Source organism: Ixodes scapularis, unplaced genomic scaffold (assembly GCF_016920785.2).
Source record: "Ixodes scapularis isolate PalLabHiFi unplaced genomic scaffold, ASM1692078v2 PGA_scaffold8__174_contigs__length_109621045, whole genome shotgun sequence".
NCBI classification, from domain to species: Eukaryota; Metazoa; Arthropoda; class Arachnida; order Ixodida; family Ixodidae; genus Ixodes; species Ixodes scapularis.
In genome coordinates, this window is record NW_024609883.1 from 62,656,354 (window position 1) to 62,680,645 (window position 24,292).

The 24,292-nt window shown below is 44.3% G+C and overlaps 1 protein-coding gene across 1 annotated transcript in view; it reads right to left on the reverse strand.

The window, feature by feature from the left end:
• LOC8038730 (ATP-binding cassette sub-family C member 3) overlaps window positions 1-24,292 on the reverse strand; it is a gene marked incomplete at its 5' end in the record, with an annotated part of 57,065 nt that overhangs the window by 14,457 nt on the left and 18,316 nt on the right. Inside the window, 7 exons of the mRNA XM_042286663.1 lie at window positions 6,307-6,514; window positions 9,418-9,493; window positions 13,674-13,855; window positions 14,445-14,612; window positions 21,192-21,368; window positions 21,778-21,980; window positions 22,497-22,608. Coding sequence (XP_042142597.1) covers window positions 6,307-6,514; window positions 9,418-9,493; window positions 13,674-13,855; window positions 14,445-14,612; window positions 21,192-21,368; window positions 21,778-21,980; window positions 22,497-22,608 — 1,126 coding nt within the window. The remainder of the gene's footprint in view (window positions 1-6,306; window positions 6,515-9,417; window positions 9,494-13,673; window positions 13,856-14,444; window positions 14,613-21,191; window positions 21,369-21,777; window positions 21,981-22,496; window positions 22,609-24,292) is intronic.

A 24,292-nucleotide genomic window follows, 5' to 3' on the forward strand; every position in this document is an offset into this window, starting at 1 on the left:
CGGTCAATATATCTTAACGGGTATGACTGTGTCCCAATGTGCGCTCTTCTCCAAACAAGCCGTTTTTGTGTCAAGCCTTGAACACCAATGGACACTAAATAAAATTTAAAAAAATCCGGCAGTTTCTTGCTGGTGTAATGGCAGAACGAACTCGAAGGACTAAATCGTGATTTTCGTTGGCGGACCGTGTATCACGTGACTATTATTTCACCGATTTCCGCAAAGCGCGCTTCGTCCGTGGACGAGCAAATTAAAATAGAAAAGAGCCTTTCAACATGATATTTTTTGGCGGGGATTGATTTAACGAGCGTTTAGTCTAGCAACAGCATCATATTTGTATTTTTCCGGATGAGCGAAACAAGGGTAGCGCATCATTGTGTTTGGCCCATCTGCTGGCCCATATTTTCGCACGATTTCTGACTCCTCGCGTGAAAGAAGCTGGTACTTTGTTCGGCTGACGCGCTGCAGGTTCCGGCTCTTCTCGAGATTTGCGTCAAAAAACTTTTTTGGAAACTTGCCTAGTATGCCGCGATCTTTACTGAACGTCTTTCGAGCGTTTCATTCTGTTTTTAGGCCCTGACGGCGTAAGACAAAACCCAGCTTTGTGTTCACTTGATGCCATATTTATTCTCTGTCTTGCTCGTTAAGTCAAGACTGGTGGCGATGATGAAAGATTGCAGCTTAGCTAGTTCTGCGCCTGGTGGCTCGAGCCTCTTGTATCTTGTATCCTCCTCCGTTTTTTTAACAAACTGTAGTACATGAGATAGTCTTCCAAGCGCTTCGAGAGAAGTCTAATTCAACTCAGCATTCAACTTGGACCGACGGTCACTGCTCTGTGAGACTGGAGGCTTGTGACTCATCCACCGTCCTCTGAAGTCTGAACGGGGAGTGTTGTGCTGGAGAGAGTGTTCCTGCTTGCTCCTGAAGTCTTGGGCGGGTTTTATTGCCTTGTTGTGTTTCATCACAGCAGCTGTGCTCGTCTCACCTGTACTCGATTTCACCTCAGGTTGCCACCGTTGACTTTCATTTTCTAGTACCTTACACCAACCTGATGAGTGACGATGCTTTTTTTTTAGTGCCTCCTGGTCCTTGAAGGGTTGGACTCTTATTGTTACTCCTTTCTTCAATGATTAAAGTTTTTTTTACTGCGTCGGTTGGAGTAAAATTAAGCAGAATCTTCATTGAGCTCTCCTTGTGATTGACAATTTAGGATTCTTGAGTTGAGCTGTGTTCAAGTTAAAAGGTGAATCGTTCTTGTTCTTCTGACCATCAGCACATGAGGCGGGCTGGCTCTCATTCCTCGAATGGGAGTGATACGGTCGTACAAAAAACGATTCACGCACTTGCGTTAAGTCCGACCGAGAGTGACTGCAATCGGTTTTAAGCCTCTTGCGGCAGCTGTAGACCGGGCCGCGCATCAGAGATGGCGGTCGTAAGCGTCTTAAAACTCCGTTGCTATAGCAACCCGTAAAAAGCTTAACGTTGCAGTAGCACTCAGTATGACTCACGCAAGTTTGTGAACGAGCCTTAAGAATACCAGCTGCGGGCCGTTACCACTCACCGGCGATTTCTTCAAGAGTATGTTTGCAGTCATTAAAGCATATTCCGCCATTCCACTAAACTGAGGGCGGCGGGTAAATGTTTGATGCATGAACTGCACTCATCAGCAAAGCGAGCAAATTCAGCAGTTAAAAATTGTTGCCCGTTGTCGGTGATGCATGCTGCAGGTATTCCATACTAGGTCAATTGTGCTCTTTGTTTCCTGATGACGACTGCCGAGGATGTAGAGTACAGCTGACCTATATCCAGAAATCCGCTGTAATATATAGTCCTTTGTGCGAATAAAATATTTTTCTTGGTGTTTTATATGATTTATAAAACTCGTTCCCTTGTTGCAGGGATGGGCAGTATTTCAAATACAAGTATTTGAAATACGTATTTGAAATAGTTTGTGTATTTTGCATTTGTATTTAATTACAAATTGGGTCATGTATTTGACGTGTGTATTTAAATACTAAAAGGAGGGTATTTCAAATACAGTTGTAATTAAATACAATTTTGTGGGCGAAAATACCTCCCTCAAATTTATTGTCACTGTCCAGAGCAGGAAGAAAACTACGTTCTGCACCGAATGCAGTGTCTCTCAATCAAGCACAAGCGTTTAGTGACTTTGTGATTACGGTGCTAGTCCAGGGCAAGAATAGTGACCAAATCGACGTTCACAGGCAGACTGGCTAAATAAGTGCCTGTGACAACTTGTGATGCTTTCCAGCCTGATCTCCATTCATATTTTTGCCTGGAACATTCTAAATGCGCGGGTTGTCTAGATTTTCGTAACTGGTGCGAGTTGCAACAAAAAAAAATTCTCTAGCTAGTGCTGCGCGTCTTGGTCGTCTCGGTTCTTTGTTGGTCTCTCTATACCAAAATGTAATCAACAAAAACGCTGCTTGAAGCTTTGTACTTTTTTCACCTATTACGTCCAAGCTGATTACATTTTTTTTGTGATTATATTTCTATTACGTTACTAGAGCCTCGCACACTAACTCCCGAGTGTGCGATGCAAAATTAAAATGAGATACCCAAAAACCCATTGCAGGTGCATGCCCTGAAGTCGCTGACGCAAAGTTGGAGGAATGTATTTGGAAATGTATTTGGAGGGAGACCAAATACATTTGGCTGTATTTGTATCTTGTACTTAAATGGTTTTTTTGAAGTGTAATTAGATTTGTAATTAAATACATTTTTGACAAAGTATTTTGTATTTGTATTTCGAAACATATTTGCAAGTATTTTGCCCATCCCTGCCTTGTTGCTAGGGGTGGTTAGACGTCGGGTCTTGCTTCATAGATATCTGCTGTCTAAAACTACTTCGGCATACTGACATTTCGCGATCCGTTCCTTGATCTCGACGCTCCATGAAAGCCAGCCAAGGCATTCTCTTAACCTTCTTAGTGAAATTTCGATTCCGAGGTGCAAAGAGTGCAGCCTTGTCGTAATCTCTACTCGCATGCTTTTGGGGATCACAACAAGTTCACCTGTGTAGACCATTCCAATATGAGTGGTGAGCTCGTCTCTGAATGTGAAGTACTATGCAACGTCCGGTGTGAGTTTCTTGTCGTTCTGACATCCCCTCTGAATGATATCCAGCAACTTGAACAGCGTTTCATCTTACGCTGAGGTTCTCTGAATCTGGTCAAGTGTTTCCTCTTTTACACGTTGGCGCACGATGACATTCACTCCCATGTACTCAAGACTTCCTTCGGTTTCAGGAGAAATAACTTCTACCTCGACTCCGCGATTACGAGTTCACTTCCTGCCTGATACTCAACTTTGATTTCACACTTCTGTGCATGCAGAAGCAAACCTTGTAGCCTTTGAGGCACATTGACGAGCTATTTATTTATATTGGTCTTTAAAGTCTTATGATCAGTGATCTCATCAGTGTGTCGACCAAATGTCTGGAGGAACTTCAGTGCATACACAATCACCAGCATTTATTTATTTACTTTTTATTTAAAATTTTGGTTACTTGTGATGACGTTCAGAACAGCACCGCGCTGTCAACTTAAAACTTTATTTGTTTCCCGTTCATATGTAGTGTTGTAAAGATTGGCACCTTGGCCTTCTTGCGCATGGCAAGGGCAATTTTGGAGCTTTAATTAACTTCCAGATTTGTAACACTCTTGGCTCTGAACTGTGATGCAAATTTCTTTTTTTTTTTTTTACATTTGTTGCAAATCCTTTTTCCACGCTGGCCATGCTTCCTTCGTCTGTTCATGGCCTACACCAAACTGCCCGCATTTTCGTTGTTGCAATCACTGTTTCGGCGGTTTCTGGCTGCCACTATCCTGGCGTGTCTCTTTCTTCACTCCATGCAGACTGTCGGTTGCGGCAGCTCCGTCTTTGAGAGCTTTCATTTGGGACGTCGTTGTTTTTTGTGCCAGACGGATCTTCGCCCCTTTCTAAGTGCCGGTTTATCAATCTCCAAGATGTCTACCCGTGCTTAGTCATCGTTCGTCACGACGACGATTTGATCTGGGATCATCCTGTCCCGTTCCTTCTTAAAATTGCAGTCTCGTGCCTTCAGCCTGAAATCCATGAGAAAACTATCGAACGCCTCTTGCTGTTGCATGCGGCAGCCGAACACCTCGTTTTGTAAGCCACCTCGTTTTGTTTCGGAGAAAAATGTATCTTCAATTTCGAGAGAACGTCCACATCATTGAGCTCTAGATGCGGTAGTTGCGCTGTACCGGTTCCGTTATATACGCGCTGGCCCTCGAACGGCCAAAAGTATGGCAACCTTCTGCTAGTCCGACGTACTCGCCGTTGCTATTGTCTTCAAATAGACATCGAGTGCTTTTCTGAAAACCCGCAACAGCTCAGCAGCTTTTCCGGCAGCGAAGAACTTCGGTGAAGCCGCCCATTCAGTTCATTTTCTCTTCTTTTCTTCTCAACGCAGAGATGTCCAGTCACTCTCGTTCAAAGTGTCTCGTGTGACACATCACTGGTCGATTTCTGACACAGTGTTTTGATGGCGCGATAGCGAAAGACGAACAAACGCATCGTGTCCGCTTCACAAAATGTTTATTGTCTGTATGCGGAGTGCAAGTCGTCTGAGTTTCTTGCGCAGGAGTTGCGGTGACTTCAGAAAGACGCCGAGCACTGATTGGCTCCGATAAAAGGATAGTAGGTAGAGCTCAAAACAGTCTGCCCTGAGGTCTACCCACTATAATTAATTCAGAACCAATCAGAGCTCGGTGTTCTGACGTAACCGCAACCCCTGCCAAAGAAGCAGACGAATTTGCGCTCTACATTGCTGTGAGAGACCGGTGGTAATCGTGAGGATTACTTCTTAGCTGGCGGTACATCTGGCGGCTCGACCCTCTTGTGACACATCCAGCAAGACCTTTTTTTGTCTGTAGTGTACTGAAGTGTTGCACATGAGCGCGCGGGGCACGAGATCACCTGCAAATGCCCCTTTGAGTACGCCGTCACATTCGTATGAAGCCTCCTCGAGCAGAATCATACTCGTGTCTTGCCCTGCGTGACAGAAGCTAGGGGCGTTATGTGCTGAGCTTACCCGAGTTTTGTCTCACTCGGTCGGTAGCAGCGACACATAACGATATTTTTCTTCATAATAAAATAATGTGGTGACAGGAGCGACAAATGTCGCTTTCGCTCTTGGACGGTGCAGTCACAGTGCGTTCTTGGCGTTAAAAGGCGCTGCAGGGTCACGAAGTGGTTCGGTTCCTCCTCGCTGTGCTCGTATGCTCCTCCACGTGAATGCGCTCGGGAAAAGGAGAATCCGCGGATATGTCACTGCGTGAGAATCTCGCTTTGTACATTTAAGATCAGTTACTTGGTGTTCTATTAAAACCTACACACATGAAACGCAAAAAAAAATAAGACCGTTCTTCTTTTCTAAATTGTATCTTCTGACAGCTACTGCGCGCAACATGTGAACCACGTCAGTGAACCACTTCAGTCGACAACGAGCATACTTGAAACGCTTCTTCCGCATCAACAATCTCGTTCTTGTGCAAGGTTGTCCAGTGCGCATGTGTTTTTTTTTCCTTGTTTTAGATATTTTAAATATAAAGCATTTTTCACTTTATCTTTTGTCACAAAGGCGCGGCAGAAAGCGACTACGCTTCACAAATATTCCACAAACTCTGGCAATATATATATATATATATATATATATCACGAAAGCTCCCACCGTCACCCCGCCGGAATTCGGACTCGACCGTAGCATTGTATAAATACCACCCGCGTTCATCTGTAAAAGTTCTACCTGACGAAGGCCGGACCCCGGCCAAACTGTCAAAGAGTAAACCGTCCGTTATTGCTGTTTTCACCAGGGGATTTCTTTTCTTTTACATATATATATCGGCTTCTGATTTCCCTCTAGGTTTGCGTAAGACATGTTCAATTAGTTTTTCTCGCAGTTGGCCGACATAAAACATGTGTGCTGTGTCTAAATAACTTGAGAATAAAGCTCCTTGCCCAGTGAACGTTTCAATTTTTGTCTGTTTCCGACTAAACGTGATGCAGTTTTTGTTTCTAAATAAACCTGAGGCTCTCCTTCGCTACAAGTATTGTAACGTTTAATATATTTCGTTATTACCATCTTTTATGCTACTAATCTAGTGCATTAGTTTTCTCATAACTGAACTCAGGGCATTCGGATTGGTGTTTCTCCCCCCCCCCCCCCCCCCCCTTTTCTGTAATACATATCCCTTGGGAATGTTTTCGAACCAAATAACTTTGACAAAAACTTGAGCTTGAACTTCAACTTGAACTTACCGTCTAACAGGCACAGGGCCACCAGACCTCTTACCCACGACGGACTGTGAGGATCGACGGTGCTGCCTTCGGAGTTAGCATCCGTCCACTCTTTAATCCAGAGTTGTTGCCACGCGAGTGCCACTGCACTTGCAACAAAGAAGATCATGCCAACTGGCACGCAGAAACCTGCAAGCTTGCATAAGGTCCACACCAATTCTGCCGTCCCCTGCAACGTGTATAACGGATATCGAGTCACCTCACTAGGCCAGGCATTGTGCCCAATAAGGCATAGTACTTTCTCCATTCAGCTGAGGTTGCTTTATCAATGTACGTAACAAAATTAGATAAACTAAGGTACAAAAGAAATCAGGGCCAAATGTACCAGAAGAAAAAAAAGGGGCGAGAAGAATGTGAGAGAGCGTCGGGAATTAGAACTTTGAGATTTCATTAGAAGGATCGTTGGTGGAGAAAAAGACAGAGAGCATTTACGTCTGCCCAGTGTAATCATTTTAATCAGAGCTCCGCAATCTGACTTCCCTACGCACTCTCATTTTCTCCTCTATCTCTCAATTCCTCTCCGCATAAGTAAATGGTAAGAGCGAACTGATGTCGACAGAGACATGACTTCGTCTCCCATGCAAGATTACGTGCCCCTGTCCTATCTGACATCGGTGTTTTTTACTTAGTCAGATCTCTAAGAAAATGGACGGAAGCCCATTTTATTAGCACGTTCCAACTACGATGTGACCACTCTGGAAGTCGGTCGCCAAAACGCCAAGGCTGCAATCGTTTTGGGTTGCGTTAGCTTGAAACGTATGAGACAAAAGTTGATTATTTGCGGCCACAAGTGTGTATATATATATAAGTCAAAGATACGTATTTTCGGAGTTGCTATACTAGGAAGTTTATTGCATATGCCACGACAGTTTCGCCGAGAGGCTCTGCTTTGTCAGGAGGTGACATACAAGTGAGGACATCAGACTGAGCAGAGCGGTAAGTAGCCAATCAGACGAGAAGGACGTGACGTCTGACAAAAAGTAAAAGGTAAAAAGATAAATAAATCAAAGCAAAAATATGGAAGCAGAATCAGGCGTCCTGTACAGGGCGAAAAAAATTGGCTCAAGCACGCTGCCGCTCTAGGGCGGCGGAGTTCAAAGCTCAAAAGGCGTCTAAGACATCTTCGACACTGCGCTTGATACAATAAGTATACCTCTTCAGCTTTCAACTCCGCCGCCCTACAGTGGGAGCGCGCTTGAGCCACGTTTTTTCGCCCTGTGCGGGACGCCTCATTCTGCTTCCCTATTTTTGCTTTGATTTTATTTATGTTTACCTTTTACTCTTTTTTTTTTTGTTGACGTCACGTCCTTCTCGTCCAATTGGCCGGTTACCGCTCTGCTCAGTCTGTTGTCCTCACTTGTATGTCATCTCCTGACAAAGCCGAGCCTCTCGGCGACGTTGTCGTAACATATACAATACACTTAATAGTATAGTTAACTTCGAAAGTACGTATCTTTGACTTTCTGCATTTTCCCGGTCCATTGTTCTCAAGCTACTCTGCCTGACAGACATCAGTCCAAAACGAATGCAAGTCACAAAACTTGGGACGAATGGCCATCACTTGCTCTCCTCTAAATTTGCAAGTATAGCTTCGAAAACAAGGGTGAATTCAATCTGCCTTTATTAGTCATGACTTTCTTTTTCGTCTCGCCCGAGAGTGAGGGCCAGTCCTAAACTAATGCAACTCACGAAAGTTGGGACGAATGGTCATCACTTGCTTTCCTGTAGATTTGCAGGTATAGCTCTGACGATAAGGGTACATTTAACCTGTCTTTATTTTGATGATAACTGACAGAAGTAGCCCGCATGAAATATGAAGAGTTTAACGAGGTTTTCATGCGTGTGCCTAAATCCTGTACTCTGTCGCGTTTGCACTCGACGAGTCTTCTATTGAGTCCCACCTTCCACTTCTTGAGTTCAATACCCAGACACGCTGTTGAGGGTGTCCTTCGGTGATCTGCCTTTTTTATGATGGTGAGTGTAAACCGGTATTGGTTTATGTGTCTAAAATGTGGTCCTGGCCAGTTACCTCGGCCGAGGCTACGATCACTGAATAAATTAGATGTTTGCAGCTTCCAGCTTGATGTCAAAAAACTTCAGAAATTGAGGTGATGTCTAATTAATATTTTACGAGCGGCGCAAACGGCATTGGTACGGGTATGGTACTGACTGGGTCGTATTACTGGTGATAAACGATAGGCATAATAGCGGCACCGAGCGCCAATTTTTTACGCGAATTGTCAAAAACTTGTTTAAAACTTTTCGTCGCCAGACAATTTCATCATACTGAACAAAGTGGAGTAATACTTATGTGTTTAAAATGCGATCATAAATCGAGGTAACTGAATAATTAGATTACGTTCACAAAAGATCGGAGGTTGTAGATGCCCATTTCGGTCGTCCCTTTCTTCCCGTAAAATATCTGGTACCGTTCGCCGTATTCTATTGCAGATTGTAGTCGATCAATGCCCGCATCATGTGTGCCATGGAAGGAAATGGTGCCTCATTTAGTATCTGTGTGGTATATACTCTTGTGTAGCAGCGGCGTTGGTGATACTTTTATGTTTACAAAAAAAATTGATAAAACATGTTGAAGTTCATTGCAACAGTATTCCGTGTTCTAAAATGTGCGCCAATCTCGTGGAACCGCCGTTTTTTATTCTTGTATCATCCCCTATGACTGCTGGAATTCGCTAAGATAATGCAAACTCTTTATGTCCCCTAATTTTCAAGCTTCATTTCTCGCCAGCTCTTACTCGATGTCACTAAACCTCAACATCGTACATTCCGGTTTGCTGCACTTCGTTTTAGCTTACGTCAGAGCTCCTGTCCTGCTACGAAAGTGATGACCCAACTGAGCAGCCCCAAAAGACAAACGTACCTCCTTTATTCAACTTTCGTTGCGTTAACTTTATGCTGTATTTAACCAAATCAATTCGGCAGGTTGATTGAGCCGTGCCATTCATTTGTCATTTTTGGTTTCGTGCGTCTGTTTTCAGACTCTGACTTCCTACAGACTTACAAACACACAAATATTGTTCGGATGACACTATATCCTGAATATCTGCCTACCATAGATGATGTCGTCGATTCCTCATTTATGACCCTTCCTCTTGACTGGTCTTGATTGGACATCGTGTGTTCCAAGCTGCAAGGGACACAAGTGTTTCTTCAATTACTTAGATGCATGCGCAGTTTGAAATAATGTTTGTAAACGGCGCGCGTTAGCAGCAACGAGGCACTAACATTGATGCTTTAAGGGTTATAATCCTAAAGAATATCCGTTCTTCATTTTCTAGCTCCGAAATACTAGTTTTAGCAGAGTTTAGTTACAAACTTGATAAGTGTTTTAGTTCCTGTGCTAATTATGCCCTAGCGTTACCACAGTGCCATTTGGAAGTACTATTTTATGTAAAATAATAATTTAAAAAAATGTCTGTTAGGTCAAGTCAGATTTATCAAACGTTTTGATAAACCAATTAAGAATTTCTGAAAGTTCAGAAAGGTTCGTTATAGTTTTTTTCTGATGGATCGGAACTCTCACATTTTAACACTAGAGATGGAGAAGCAGAAGGACAGAGCAGCACAAATCTTCATTCTCTTTAAAGATTCTCGAATCTTTTCTTATTTTTTAAATTCATGAATCTTTTCGGAGATTTGTGTTGTCCTGTTCGCTTTTCCTAACTGTTCAGGGTTAAAAATGTGTGTTCTTAAACATCTCGCTTGCCTACTTGCATTAAGTTCACTAAAGTCTGAACGGTTTGTCAGGAAGTTTTTCATGAGAGCACGTGACCGTAAAAGGAACACTAAAATTTAAAACAAAAATATCTTAGGGCCAATATAGGACCCATCTTTTTTGGAAATTTTACCGCGAAGAGAAAAAAAAGACGTTTACAAACCTCTGTAACGCGAAATTAGCGCGCAGCTCTTGACGAGGAGGTAAGGGTACAAAGAAGGAGGGTGTTCCTCCTCCTGCCCCCTCCTCCTCCCGTTCTCCTCACTTCCTCCTTTGCTGCTCGTCCTCCCCTGCTCTCCTCCTCCTTCTCCTTTCCTCCTTTCATCCTCCTCCTCTCCTCCTCCTTCTCGTCCCTCCACCTCCTCCTTCCATCCATCGTCCTCTTCCCTCCTCCCACTACCCCCTCCTGCTCTCCTCCCGCCCCTCCGTACCTTCCCCTCCTTCTCCGTACTCTCCCCGCCTCCTCCTTCGTACACTCCCATCCTCCTCCTCCGCGCCCTTCCCTCCTCCTCCTTCATTCCCTTTCCTCCTCAAACAGTGTCCCCGCTAAATTCAGCTGCTGAGGGGGGTCCTCAAGATCCCCTTAGCAGCCGCTTTGAAAGCTAGAATGAAAGCGAGCGGTATACGATACAGTGGCCTTTCTGTTTGGAACGAGTGTGTGTAGTTAAAAATAAATCTTGTGTTTTGTTCAACACTAATCAATATCTCTGAACGCCAAGAAGCAACGATCCCCAGGTGCATGTGAGCACGTGCTTGTAGGCCAGTTGGGAGGACAGACTAGAAGAAACCCCCTCTGGCATATGCTGTAACATAGCCTCCTCTATACTCTCAAAAGGGAATTGTAGCAGACCGTTTTTCTCCTCCGGTACGATATCCCCGAAGAAAACGCCGCAGCTGCGCATGCGCGCCGCCAGCCTTGTCTGCATAGTTCAAGGTCTTGTGGCGGATCACCGAGCGCTATCCGGGTGCTTAGCGGGCTGCGGGAACGGTCTACTACAATTCCCTAAAGCCTGGCAGTTCGCCGACGGAGCTATTGAGTGCCAGGCCGCAGATTTGGAGCGCAAGAATCTGGGAGCATAGAGTATCAAAGAGCCATTTCACGAGGAACCTGGATGTCAGCGCACACCTTTTTGCAGCGGAGAGGACCCGAAACACACTTGTTCGCTCGGGAGAAGTGTGTTTCGACGTCTCACCGCAGCGGGGCGCCAGTCAAGTGGCTTTCCCCTCATCCGTTATCTGCCGCTCCACCATTTCCACTTCGGCGACCGCTTCTCGTGGCGATCTGCCAGACTGTCAGTACATAGGAGGCTATGGCTGTACCAAGCGTGCGAGGTGGACGCAAGCTTGGTCACCTAAGAACGGGCTCAAATGTGAAGCCCCCTCCTTTTTGTGCGTTTTGGTTTCGTTGTTGATTGATTATTGATGTCTTCACCTAAGCGTGTCCACCATACTCTTGAAATGCCCCTTTTATGTTTTGTTTCTGATGATGAAACGCGAAGAATAGAACGAGAACGGACCAAACGCGGCGAGCCAAAACGAAAAGGACGTTCGAAAATGGTGTCTTTGAGAAGGTCGAAACGACAACGGGCTCAAATGATAACCCTCCCCCTTTTTTTTCCGCGTTTTGTTTTTCTCGTTGATTCTTTATTGGTGTTTCCCCCTAGGCGCGTCCACCCCGCAAACACACAAAGAACTGCGTGGGGTCTGGCCCCTGTTCACGCCTGATCGTCTTAAAAGCTAAATGCTGAAGGCCAACCAGTTATGCGATTTGTGCCACGTGACTTCCCACTAACGGGTTCGTGATTTGAGTAAGTAAAATATCCGTCGGCGATGCGCCACAGGCAGGCAATGAGCAGACAGGGGAGCGCTGCCGAAATGGCTCAGACATCCAAGTCGCATTCTTAGAGATGAAAATGTTGGAGGAAGTTACAGTTCGGACCGGAGGGAATTCTCGTTAGTGGATTGTGAATGCGGGAAGGTAGACCGAGACGTTATGAAAAGGGAAGGAGCGAATAAGCAGTGTCTGACAGTATTACTCCTGTTTTTGAGACAAGATAGAACGGATGTAAACCTGTGACAGACGTGGATGCGTGCTAATAACTAATGATGGTGCTTTTCGATAAATACTTAACGGAATACTCGCTTTAGTTGTGACTATGTGCATTAATATTTAATTTGATGAACAAAAGAAAAGTTATTCTGTCGGATAGCAACTTTTATCAAGCAGCAGTCTACGAAACGTACCTGAAAGCAATTAGAGCATTTTGTTCTCATTACTAAACCGTTCAAATTAGCAAAAATAGCCCTTTAGCGGCATGAATCAGCCAGTGTGAAAATGTGGGAGCAGTGTTTTGTAGTTTGCCGAAGGTGAACTAGAATTGTTTCGAGTGGTCTGTGCGCCCGGCAGCGTTAGTAAGGGTAATGCCCAAATGTATTCGTCGCGTGTTCATGTGATGCCACTCTGTCTCGGTCGATCAGCGCAGGACACATTTGTCTCAAACATCAGTTTAAATAATTTAATATTCCATGAATTTGACTTTTTATAGTCATTAACTTAAACATATGTGACAACTTATTTGGAGTGCACTGTACCCGCGTTTAATTTTAGTTGTGACAGTAAATCCCACCTAGAAAACATTCAGTAGGCATTGCATGCCTTTTTTTCGTTTCTTTGGTGTAACGTAATAGTAATCAAGTAACGAAGTAATTAATTGATTACATTTTACGGTGAGTGATTTGTAATGCCAATCAGTTACATTTTATTTCAGGCAATTGTAATTGTAATAATCACTTTTTTCGTGTGATGGACGTAAGTCCTGTTTTAAGAGGTAAAATGATGTACATCTCAACTAGTTACCCAGTAGCTTTGTGGTCATCTTGAAGGAAATTTTTCTCAACAAAGAACTTTGTAGTTACAATCCGGTCTGATCACTACTCTCCCCAATTGATTGCGCTCGGGTTTGTGTTTAGGTTGGTTGTTATCATTATCCCACATGTATGTAAAGCTCCATGTCTAATAATCCTCCAATAACGTTTTAAACAAATTACTTTTTAGTTTATTGCTCACAGTCCTTTGGGTCAGGAACGGGGCTTTTTATTGAATGCATGCCTGTATTGCAACGTTTTTGGGTCTAAGAGCTAGACGGATAGAATTGGAACGGCTATAGGGTGGGTGATGACGCACTGACGGGGTCTGAAAAGCTTAGAAGTCTAAAGGCCTGAAGTGCTGAGAACTCTCAGTGGCTGAGGGGGTTGGAAGAGCTGAGAGGGCCCCATTATTCATTACGGTTATCATTACGGTGGAAAGGTTACTTTCTAACTCAGATCCTGGCGTCTAAAAAGAAAGTCTGGAATTATTGGTATTGGAGTGGGTTACCGTTTCTCAAAGTTTGCTCTGAGGTAAATCACATCGAGGCAATCGTGAGGCCATTTCGAGTGTCTAGTGAATTAAATGATGCGGACTTAGTGCTGCAAACCAATAACAAAACGTCCTATGTAACGTAGACAATATCTAGATAACAGTGAAGCAAGATAAAGTGTGATTAGAAATCCCACAGAGGAACCATACAAAGATTGATCTTAGTTAACTTACCTTGCATCGACAGTCATCTGCGACGGTAGCATATCGGTACCCAAGCGAAGTGTTCCTGGAGCTCGGTCGTCTTCAACCAAGTCGTCGATGCTCCGATGCGTAATTACTGTTTGACCGTGCATCAGGAGCAACTGGTTCATGTTTTTCAGTATGTGGCCCTGGTTGCTCACCAGAATTCGAGTCTGTGAGATCAGTGTTTACATGAGACAGCAATAATGAGTTTGGGTGGAGGCATCTCTAGCAAAATATAATGCGACAGGATACATTGGTTTCCATACTCAGTTAGCGAAATTTTCATCAATTAGAGTTAGAACTTCCGCACAATTTCCTCCGTGGTATTTTTTTATTTCTTTAATATTTTATGTACTAGAGAGCATAAAAATAGATGTGAATTTAGAAATTCATGGTGTTAATTGATCGTTGATCATATTCATGGATCCTATTTATTATGCAGCGAAATTACAAACAAAACATAAAGTTTGAGCTAGCCTTCTTCTACTTGTCCTTTTGTTCGTTTGCGCTGTTTTCTTTATATGTTTGAGCTAGCCTCGAGCAAGTTGATATGCTCTGAAACACAGCCTGGTTGTGCGATACGGTTTATAATGTAATCCCTTGTTTTCGCGATAAATTGCCAGGCTCGCATTGTAGACAAAAGGCAATATTGTAAAATTTAACCCTAGGTAAAATTCCCACTCAACCACAGACCCGATATGATAGAATAAATATCCTGCTTTTCTTTCTTTTTTTTTGCCTTGTAAGGTGCTGCCATACCTGTTTCTTCAGAAGTCCATTGTTTCCTATCACCTGTTTGAAAACTCTAGCGGCCACGGTAGGATCCAAGGCACTCAGCGGGTCGTCCAGTAGGCAGATGTGTGAACGGCTGTACGCCGCACGAGCCAGAGAAATGCGCTGCTTCTGACCACCGCTCAGCGTTGTACCCTGAGTATACACAGACTCATATGTAAAGCACGAATAGTTTATTATAGGGACACTTGAATAAGTTCGAATTTTTAGAACATTTGTGCGATACGTTTGTGAGAGCAAGGTGTGTTTAAAACAAATGTTTCAGATGTAAGATAGCCCGGAACATTTGGTGACTGGAAGCAAAATGTTCTTGGTATGTACAACTTCTTTATCTGTTTTGCGGAAACAAATCCGCAAAACAAATAAAGAAAAACATAAAAAGACTTGAGGACTCAAAATAGAACTTCAACAATAGGGAGTTTTAGAAAAACATACGCAATTTTAGCGCACGCTAGCGCTAATTTTAGCGCTTGTATTTGCGGACGCGACGCAAGAGAGTTTTAGAATAGCGTTACTCCGTCGCGACGCAAAAGCCCAAGCAGCTCGGGCTTGCGACGCCACCAAAATAGTCACCATTTTTATTTCACACACGAAATGCTCTAACTTTAGGAAAAAAAAAAACAAGTTTTTTGGCTCAAAGTACTATTTTAGATTTGTTTAAACATGAGAATGCGACGCGAGCGGTTGACCGGTCGCGTCCGCTTGCGTCGCCTAAACAAGAGAGGTCTCGTGTACTGACCTTCGCACATCGTACCTTTGCCCAGAATTGTTCGCGTGTCGCAAGTATCAAGTTGCCGGGGATCGTTTCCAAACCGAGTAGAATGTCGTCCCGTATTGAAAATCGCAGTCGCGAGGATGCCGCCGACGTCGCATTCACGACGCGGCCAAAGCAGCCACCGACATAATCCCTGGAAGCCGCCATTTTTTTTAACTCTGCTCGTCTTGGCTTTAGCCAACTTCTCATCACGAATCCTCCTTGGAGAAGCGCAAAGACTCTTTCCGTACGCACGCTATTTCCGAGAAATAGCGCACGCTAAACTGCGCACGCAAAGCGCAAAACCTGGTTTGCGTTCGGAGCATGCGCAGTGGCGACGACGCTATTCTTTGCGTACGCAAAGCTTTAGCGTGCGCTATTTTAAAACTCCCTAATAGGACCGCGTTTGGGCATCTCATTCTTTCATAATCCCTCCTTTTCTCCGATATATTGGCAACTCCAATGCCCTATAGATGGCGGGACGGTAGTTCTAAAATGGCGGATAACTCAGGGTTGACTTCTACGTGGTCTCGTTAGCGGACGCTGGTTAGTGAAAGGGCGTACGGCAATGGGTGCGCATTTATATGACTGGAAAAACGGTGTGGCTCGGGCAGGAGATGGATTTGTTGCAAGCAAAACAAGCTTGTTGATTTTTTTTTTTACAGTATTTACGATTATTTCAGCAGAAAAAACGTGTTTTGCACGCAAGAAAAGTCATTGTGTGCAGGCAAAAAATTGGAAAGTCATGCAAGTACCGTATTTTTACGCGGTGCCTGGCCACCAGTTGACTAAAGAGTCAGCCGGATAGGGTGACCGTCAAGTTCCGGAAGAACAACGTTCTCAATTTTTTTTTTTTTTCTGTGTGTGAGGCTTGCTGCACACCGTCCAAGTTTTGCTGTATTTCTACATATGAGCAACTTACGTCGCTGTTGGTAATAACGCCATCAATGCGTTTTAGAGCTTGATTGGTCACTGTATTAATAAATTTACATCTGCGTATCATGTCGCGATCACAACAGTATTGCTATCTTTCTCTCAAAAACTTCCAATGTTAAGAACGCTTCATGAATGACTCGCTAACACAGACGCCATTAAAAATGCCGTGAACTAATATGTATTAAATGTTCTGATTACAGCAACAAGTAGTCTCTCTTTTGGAAGTGATTGGATTGAACCTGCATTTTTCTTGTCACGCGATATTTTGAATGCGTAAAACTCGAATCCATTCCCTTACGTCAATCTCTCGACACACTGTTGCGCAAGCGGTTTTCTTTTGCTTTCGGGTAACAAGGGTAACTTTTCGCAGATCGCACGCAACAACTTCGTAATGCTAGAAGGAGCTGGTGCCGTTACGCTAAGCACGAATTGAGTTAGCACCCGAAATCCGCAGAGTACGATCTATGCTACGGCCCCTAAAAAAATGAAAGCCGTTTACAACTCCCTGTAACGCCGAATTTGAGCGCAGCTCTTGAGGAGGAGGAGGGAAGGGTACTGGGGGGATAAGTTGACCTCGGAAAGGGGGGGGGGGGGGGGGGTCACGTGACCTGGGAGATCACGTGACCCCCCCCCCCCCTAGGTCCTCCCGAAGGAACCCAAGGTCCTCCCGAGGTCCTCCCGAAGGAGCCCGAGGTCCTCCCGAGGTCCTCCCGAAGGAACCCGAGGTCCTTCCGAGGTCCTCCCGAAGGAACCCGAGGTCCTTCCGAGGTCCTTCCGGAGAAACCCGAGGTGCTTCCGAGGTCCTCCCGAAGGAACCCGAGGTCCTGGGGGGGTCACGTGACGATGACGTCATCAGTGATGATGACGATGACGATGCGGATGCCGATGAAGTCATTGGCATCCGCATCGCCATCGTCATCGTCACTGATGACATCATCAGTGACGTCACTGATGACGTCATCGGCATCCGCATCATCATCGTCATCATCACTGATGACGTCATCGTCACGTGACCCCCCCCCCCCCTTGGTCCTCCCGAGGTCCTCCCGAAGGAGCCCGAGGTCCTCTCGAGGCCCTCCCGAAGGAACCCGAGGTCCTTCCGAGGTCCTCCCGAAGGAACCCGAGGTCCTCCCGAAGGACCTCGGGTTCCTTCGGGAGGACCTCGGAAGGATCTCGGGTTCCTTCGGGAAAATTTACCCATAATGCACCGCGCAATTACGCCGACGGCGACGGCGACGCCGACGCCGCTTAAGCCGGAAACGGGCGCCTAAGAGCTGCGCTCTAAAATAAAACACCCAGGTCCTTCGGTACAAAGATGCTGCAAAGCGGGACGAAATTCAGCCTCTAATGCTCTGGTTCAAGCAGCATAATGAACAAGCAGGCTTGTCAGAACCATGCCGTATCAGCAGAATCAGACCTGATACTGGTCGCCCCGTCCCCACTCCTCTGTTACTTCGTTTGTCCGCCAGAGGGCGAACGGCGAGCTGGAGTTGAGAATAGCTGCGGTGATTGAGATCGTGCTGTTGGTGGCTTGTGACTCATAATCTGTATTGCACGCCACCCGGATCCGCAACCGTATCACGCTCGCGCTATGAGCCCCAGCCTTGTGCCCCTCTCGTTAAATCAGTCGTATTAAATCATCAAATGTGTCAGACGTGTCAAACCTATCGCTCTGAACGGGTACTTATTTGTTTATTTATGTCCAAACCAAGGCATAAAAGAAGGGATTGGGCAATGAAATACAAATAACATAGGAAAACAGAAATTACGCAGGAAAACACGTTTACAAACGAGGCTAATCAGAACACAAAGCGAACAAATAAAGATCATATCTAAATTCAGCACAGTCGGTTACGACAACGACGAGTGGGAGAAGACGATTTCAATCTAGCCGTGTGGTTGGTAGGAAACTCTAAAAAGTAAACATTTCGGCCGAAATCTGTTCAGTTAGGTGAGTATTAACATAAGAAGCTGAGGCGCTCTAACGAACTGTGTTTAAATACCCCGACGTTTCGCTGCCCGCTCGGTCACTTGTTCACGGGTGACTTATTTGTCTGGGTGTTTGTCTTTTGTCTTTTTCTCATTGTCGTTGCCGTTAAAATCGTCTTCTTCTTTTTGTGACTCATTGAATTCCGTGAATATAACTACTTGGGAGTGTGCCAACCGACCAGTTCAGGTTGTTCTTTATATGCCGTATATGCCATGACTTTAATAGAGTCGTTGTTTCCAGTTCCTTTTGGTGTCCAGGACGAAACCGCTTTCGAAATCGATGACGTGGTTATTTATTTCTGCATGTTCGGCTAGAGCGTTTCCTTGTATGCCCTCCTTTTTTACATCACATTTGTCTCTGCGTAGACGTTCGGGGAAGTTCTTAGAATTTTCCACATATGAGGCGTTGCCGTCGGCGCAAGGAATACGATAAACAATGCTTTGGGCTTTTTCTTTTGGACGACAATATTTTGGAAGAGGAAGATAAGGGCCAATGGTACAGACGGGCTCGTGTGTTCTCTGAGGTACAGAACGCACATGCGGCTGGAGGACTGGGTTTTCTCGGCTGCAGATGGGGGACGAAGTTTCCTGTGGATATTGTTGACGAATCTTGTTGGATATGAGTTTTTTCGAAGGTCCCGTATTATAATCTAAACTTCCTCTTTAAGCGCATTATCTGTGGCACACACCGTGATGGCATGTCGAAATATTGCCCAAACTTTCGAAGATTTGCTTAATGGTCGGGTAGTCTGATAAAAAATTTAGGTATCGTCCGGTGTGTGTTGGTTTTTTATACACCTGGATTGTTAAACGGTTGCCTGTTTTTCTTTTTCCCAGATAAATCCAGAAATAGAATGCAACCGATAGATTCATGTTCTACTGTGAATTGAATATTTGGTTCAATAGAATTAAAATGTATGTACAGGCGGTCAACTTCTCTGGTTTTCACAACGCAGAAGCAATCGTCTAGGCAGCAAAGAAACTTAGTAGGTGTTGGAAAGAACGTACTTAATGCCCTTTTTTCGATGGCCTTCATTGTGAAGTTGGCTACTGTGACGGACACAGCAGCTCCCACGGCGGTGCCACTACTTTGCTTGTAGAAACTACCAGCGAAAGAGATGTAGGTGTTCGTCAGGCACAGTTCTAACAGGCGGCAGATTTTGTTCACGGATAGCTGGGTTCTTTCAGGGAGAGTCATATTCGACGTAAGTTCCGTTCTGATGACGGACACTGCGAGCTGAATGAGGATATTTTTTAAGAGAGACACTACATCAAAGGAAACAAGACTCGCGTCGTCGTTCACTTGTAAGTTCGAAGCTAGTTCAATGCAGTGGGCAGTGTTCTCAAAATGCGTGCTGGTTTCTCCCATGAGTGGAAGAATCAGACGATATAGATGGTTAGAAAGCCCGCAACGGTGACGTCGTGAAGTCGACTATTGGACAAAGAGGGAATCCTGGCTTGTGAGTTTTGGTAAGCCGTAGAACGCAGGTGTTGATCCGTTTCGGCAGATGAGGTTCAGGTAAAGGGCCTGAGATTCTGGATATTTACTGAAGATAGAAAAAAATAGTGTTGCTTAGGATTGCTTGAACTTTTGATGTTCGGTCCTCCACTAGTGTCTTGTAGGCATCCGTGTTTAGTTCTCACTCGTGCTCTCAAACCATACGGCATAGCAGTTCTCAGCCGTGCTCACAAACCATACGACATAGCAGTGACACACAAGCCCGTCTCGACCATTGTCCATCATCTTCCTCTTCCAAAGGTTGTCATCCGAAATAAAAAGCCCAAGGCCTTGTTTGTCGTATTCCTTGCGCCGACTGCAACGCCTCATATGTGGGGAAACCAAGAACTACCCTGAACGTCTACGCAGACACAAATATGATTTAAAAAAGAAAGACATAGAAGGAAACGCTCTAGCGAAACATACAGAAAAGAACGACCATGTCATCGACTTCGACAGCAGGTTCTTCCTGGACACCGGAAGGAAGTGGAAAAAAATACTCTATTTAGAGTCATGGCATATTCAGCGTACAAAAAACAGTCTGAACCGATCGATCGGCACCCTTCCCAAGCAGTTATATTCACGAACTTTGAGGAGTCACAAAAAGAACATGATTTTAACGGCAGCGACAAGGAGAAGAAGGAAAAGACGAACACTCAGCCAAATTAGTCACCCGTGAACAAACGACCGCGCAGGCAGCGAAACGTCGGGGTACCTAAACACATTTTGGGTAGAGTACCGCCAGCTTCCTTTATTATGAAGAGCTAAGAAAAACTTGTTGACTGAGAGTGGAAGATATATCCTTTGTTTTGATTATTGACACGTGATGTGGCGTATGATGGTTGTGTTAAAAGAAGGTGAGAGAAAGTTGGGTTAGGGAGATAGACATTATAAAGTAAATAAAAGAGGAATACCTGAAAGGCCAGAAAAACGCAAGGATTGTTTCTTGCTGATATTTCAGATAGGTTGTGACAGGTATAAACTATAATTTTAAAAGAACGATTTTGAACATATTCCTGTGATGATGCCTGTGTTTTGAAGATAAAAACGTACAGCGTACATAGACGAGACAGAAGAAAGATAACACATACTCGCTTTGTTTCGAAGGAATCCCAGATATGGAAAGCTTAGTTCAATTGTCTGTGTAAACCGACAGGAGGACCAGAAAAACGTTCGTTTTCAGGACGACCAGAATGCTCTTATTGCGTTGCATTGTAATTCATAATTACATTGCAATGTGAATGTTCCAGGAGGAATTCTTAGCTTTCTGTAACACAATATGTTTATAGGTATAAATCCTAGTGTAATACCGTCCATGTTCTAACGGTACGACGGCAAACCACTTGTTCACCCACGCGAGGCCCCCCAATGTATGCACTCTCCCGTTTCAGCGAGCCTGATTAGGCAATACATTCGTCATCGAAGTCTACACAACCATAGTACACCTTCCTTGCAGGTTCGGAAGAAGAAAAAACGCCAAGTATTTTATGCTTGCCAAAGATCCAGGCGTTACTTGAGAAAGTTCTTAAAGGCCCACCTTTTCTCCGATTTCAGTGAGGTCCCCAGCGGGGAACTTGTTAATGTCGTTGAGCAGCTCGCACGCCTTCAGTACCCGGTTGTAACGAACCGAGTCAAAGTTCTCCCCAAAAAGGATGTTGTCGCGGACGGTCATGTTGTACACGCAGGCCACTTGGGGGACGTAGCTGATGCGGCCCTGTATCAATCAGAACGTTTTGTTATTTTTTTAACGCTGTAGCAGCCGTAGTTTCTTTACTGATTCTTAGGCATTCCAGCTTCGTCACCGAAATTGACTTGTCTAAAGCGGTCTTTTTGTAAGGGCTAGACTGCGCTAGAAATCGACGTTATATTTTTCACAGCATGATTTGCAACTTTTCACGTCTTCGAAGAAACAGGTTTAGCTGTCCCGCCTGCACGCACGCTACTAGGACGTGTAAATGGTATACGGGAGTATGAAACCTCCATACACTTTGGTCAACTTCCCCGACTGTTGCGACTTTTGTCAGTAATAAGTTAGCACTTTAAAATCAGTCGTCTTTAGCTTAACAATAGGGCGCTTGGAGTATGAGGTATAAAATTAAACATGCGCATCGAGGGGCTCTTACGGACGTCCTGATGGTGCCCTCTATGCAGTGCATGTCTCCCAAGATTGCTGAGAGAAGCGAAGACTTTCCGCTGCCCACGAAACCGGCCACTCCCACGAGAGATCCCGGCGCAATGTCCAGGGAAACTGAGCGTAGAGTTGGGCTCTCAACATACTCTTTCCGCTTGGTCCATACGAAGGTGCATTTCTCCATGACGACCTCGCCTGCGAACGGAAATTAACCTTGTCATCACTGCGAGACGATATCATCATGGGGTGTCGCGATCCTGATGATGCTTCTATTTGACCAGACTTAACGTTTTCGAACATTTAACATAAAATTTGATAAAAGTTTGATAGAAGTTCGACGATTATGCTCATGTGTCGAAATTGCAAACAAGCTTACGTCCCTTTACGAAAAGCATAATACAAAGTTGTTTGTTTTATTGTGCAATGTTTTACAATTAATATTAAAACTGTTAAACAAACTTGTGTGTAAGCCGTTTTCTCACATATTAAAATTGTCATGGCGAACTCAAGTTTCACATGAATTCGCCACAACTCCATTTTGACATTTTTTTACTGGCACTTTCCACAATTTTTCATGTACAAATCGTGTTTAAAGGTGGAAGCATACAATTGAAAGGACTTCCATTATATATTACATGTGAAACCATACGATTTTTCTTGTTGGCATTCATGAAGAGATTCATCCCTCTCTTTAAAGTACAGGGTTAAAACTTAACGACAGACTTGGCGCACCCGTCTTGCGCGACACCTTGTGCTCCGCAGGTTCCTCGTCCTGCTCTTCTTCTGTGCACAGTTTGATGATCCTGGTCATGCCGAGAGAAACCTGGTCGACAATGAAATGACGATTATTAGTGGTAAACGTGTAACTACTTTTATAACCAAGATATTATATTAACGATTCAGGAAACGGTATACCTCCTGAATCAACCTTAGCGTGCCTTACCACATTGCAAAGAAAAATATATTATAGCGCAATCTTTAAGCAAGAACCTTTAATCCATTAACAAAAATGGTTGATAACGTCCAGAAATATGCCATTACTCAGTGTGTCTTTTCTTTTTTTTTTTTCTTTTTTTAGCATAGCATAGCAGTTTTGTTTAGAAAGAGTCGTGGAAGAAACACTAATGCGGATTGTCGGAGAGAGCTATACGACTATGGAACGACCGGTAAAAAAATGTATTCATTAACTTATTGATTGTTGTAAATAGACATATGATTTCAGTTAGAAACTTGCTGTGCGTCATCAAAAATTACTAAATCAGTGTTTGTTAAGAAAGGCTTTGAGCGTGTGGGAAACGCAGTAGTGCGCTACAGTTGCCACTAGTGCAACCTTCACAATGCTGGGTCGACAAGACGCGGATAAGAGAGAAAAAACAGCACTAGTGAGTTACCGCACCTTTAACCTTGCTGCTCCTACACAAGTCGTAACTTTAGTGCTCCACCGTGCTCGCCACGTGCTCCAAGTCTTTCTAATATTATGATCCAGTGGTTTTGGATTACGCCCAGAAAGTCCCTAATTAAAGCTATCTGTATATTTTAGTGATTAAAAAGTTAATTAACATATTTTCGTTAATTGCCCGATTCATCGTTACGATTAGCACTTCATGCAATGTCACCCTGACCGCATAACTCGCATGCAGAAACCGCATTGCTGTAGCTTTCAGGTTTTTTTCCCTTTTTTTTTAAATCTCTTAAGCTTAAAAAGAAACACCCTGCATACATGCAGTGTGTTTTGCGGTAACGCGGACCAAATCGATCCTTCGAAAACTACGCATTGTACAGTAAAAAGGTGGACGCAGTATTAGTTTGGGCCAAAGTGCTGTTTGGATAAAACTATAAGCCTCTTCAGTATAGTTGAATTAGATACTTGATGCGAATCCTTTTAAACTGATAAATCAACGCATAATAAAATCATATAAGGCGCGCGCAGCACTTTACTGTGTTCCGACGCGTTTCTAGGTTTCGGTTTCTTGTCGGAGCACATCTCCGCGTCAGCAATCCTGTCCCCAGGGGCCAAAACGGGCAACGCGTGTGCGCCGCCACGCCCTGCACATAATGGGTGCACCGATGTCAAAAAGGCAAACTTCAAGTCGCAGTCCACGGACTTCCTTATCTAGCTTCTTCCGACGGCGATGGCGTGGCGTCGCACGTACGTTGCGCGTTCTGGCCACAAGGGGCAGGATTTCTAGCAAGAAGATGCGCTCTGATGAGAAACTGAAACCTAGAAACCCGCCGAATTTTATAACTTTTTTTTTGAACGTCCTGAAATGCTGCGCGTGCCGTATATCTTTCTAATGTGAAGGGATAACGTTGTTTTCGCTGATTCCAAGCAAGGTTTCAATTGAAACAATGCCTTTAACATTAATGTATAAAAACAAAATTACTGAATATTAATTAACTACCCACTTATAACGAAAACCAATCATTGGGACATATCACTAAGGCATCAACCTTTTGTCTGAGAAACGCATAGTTTTCGCAGGAGTGATTTAGCCCGCGTTCCCCCC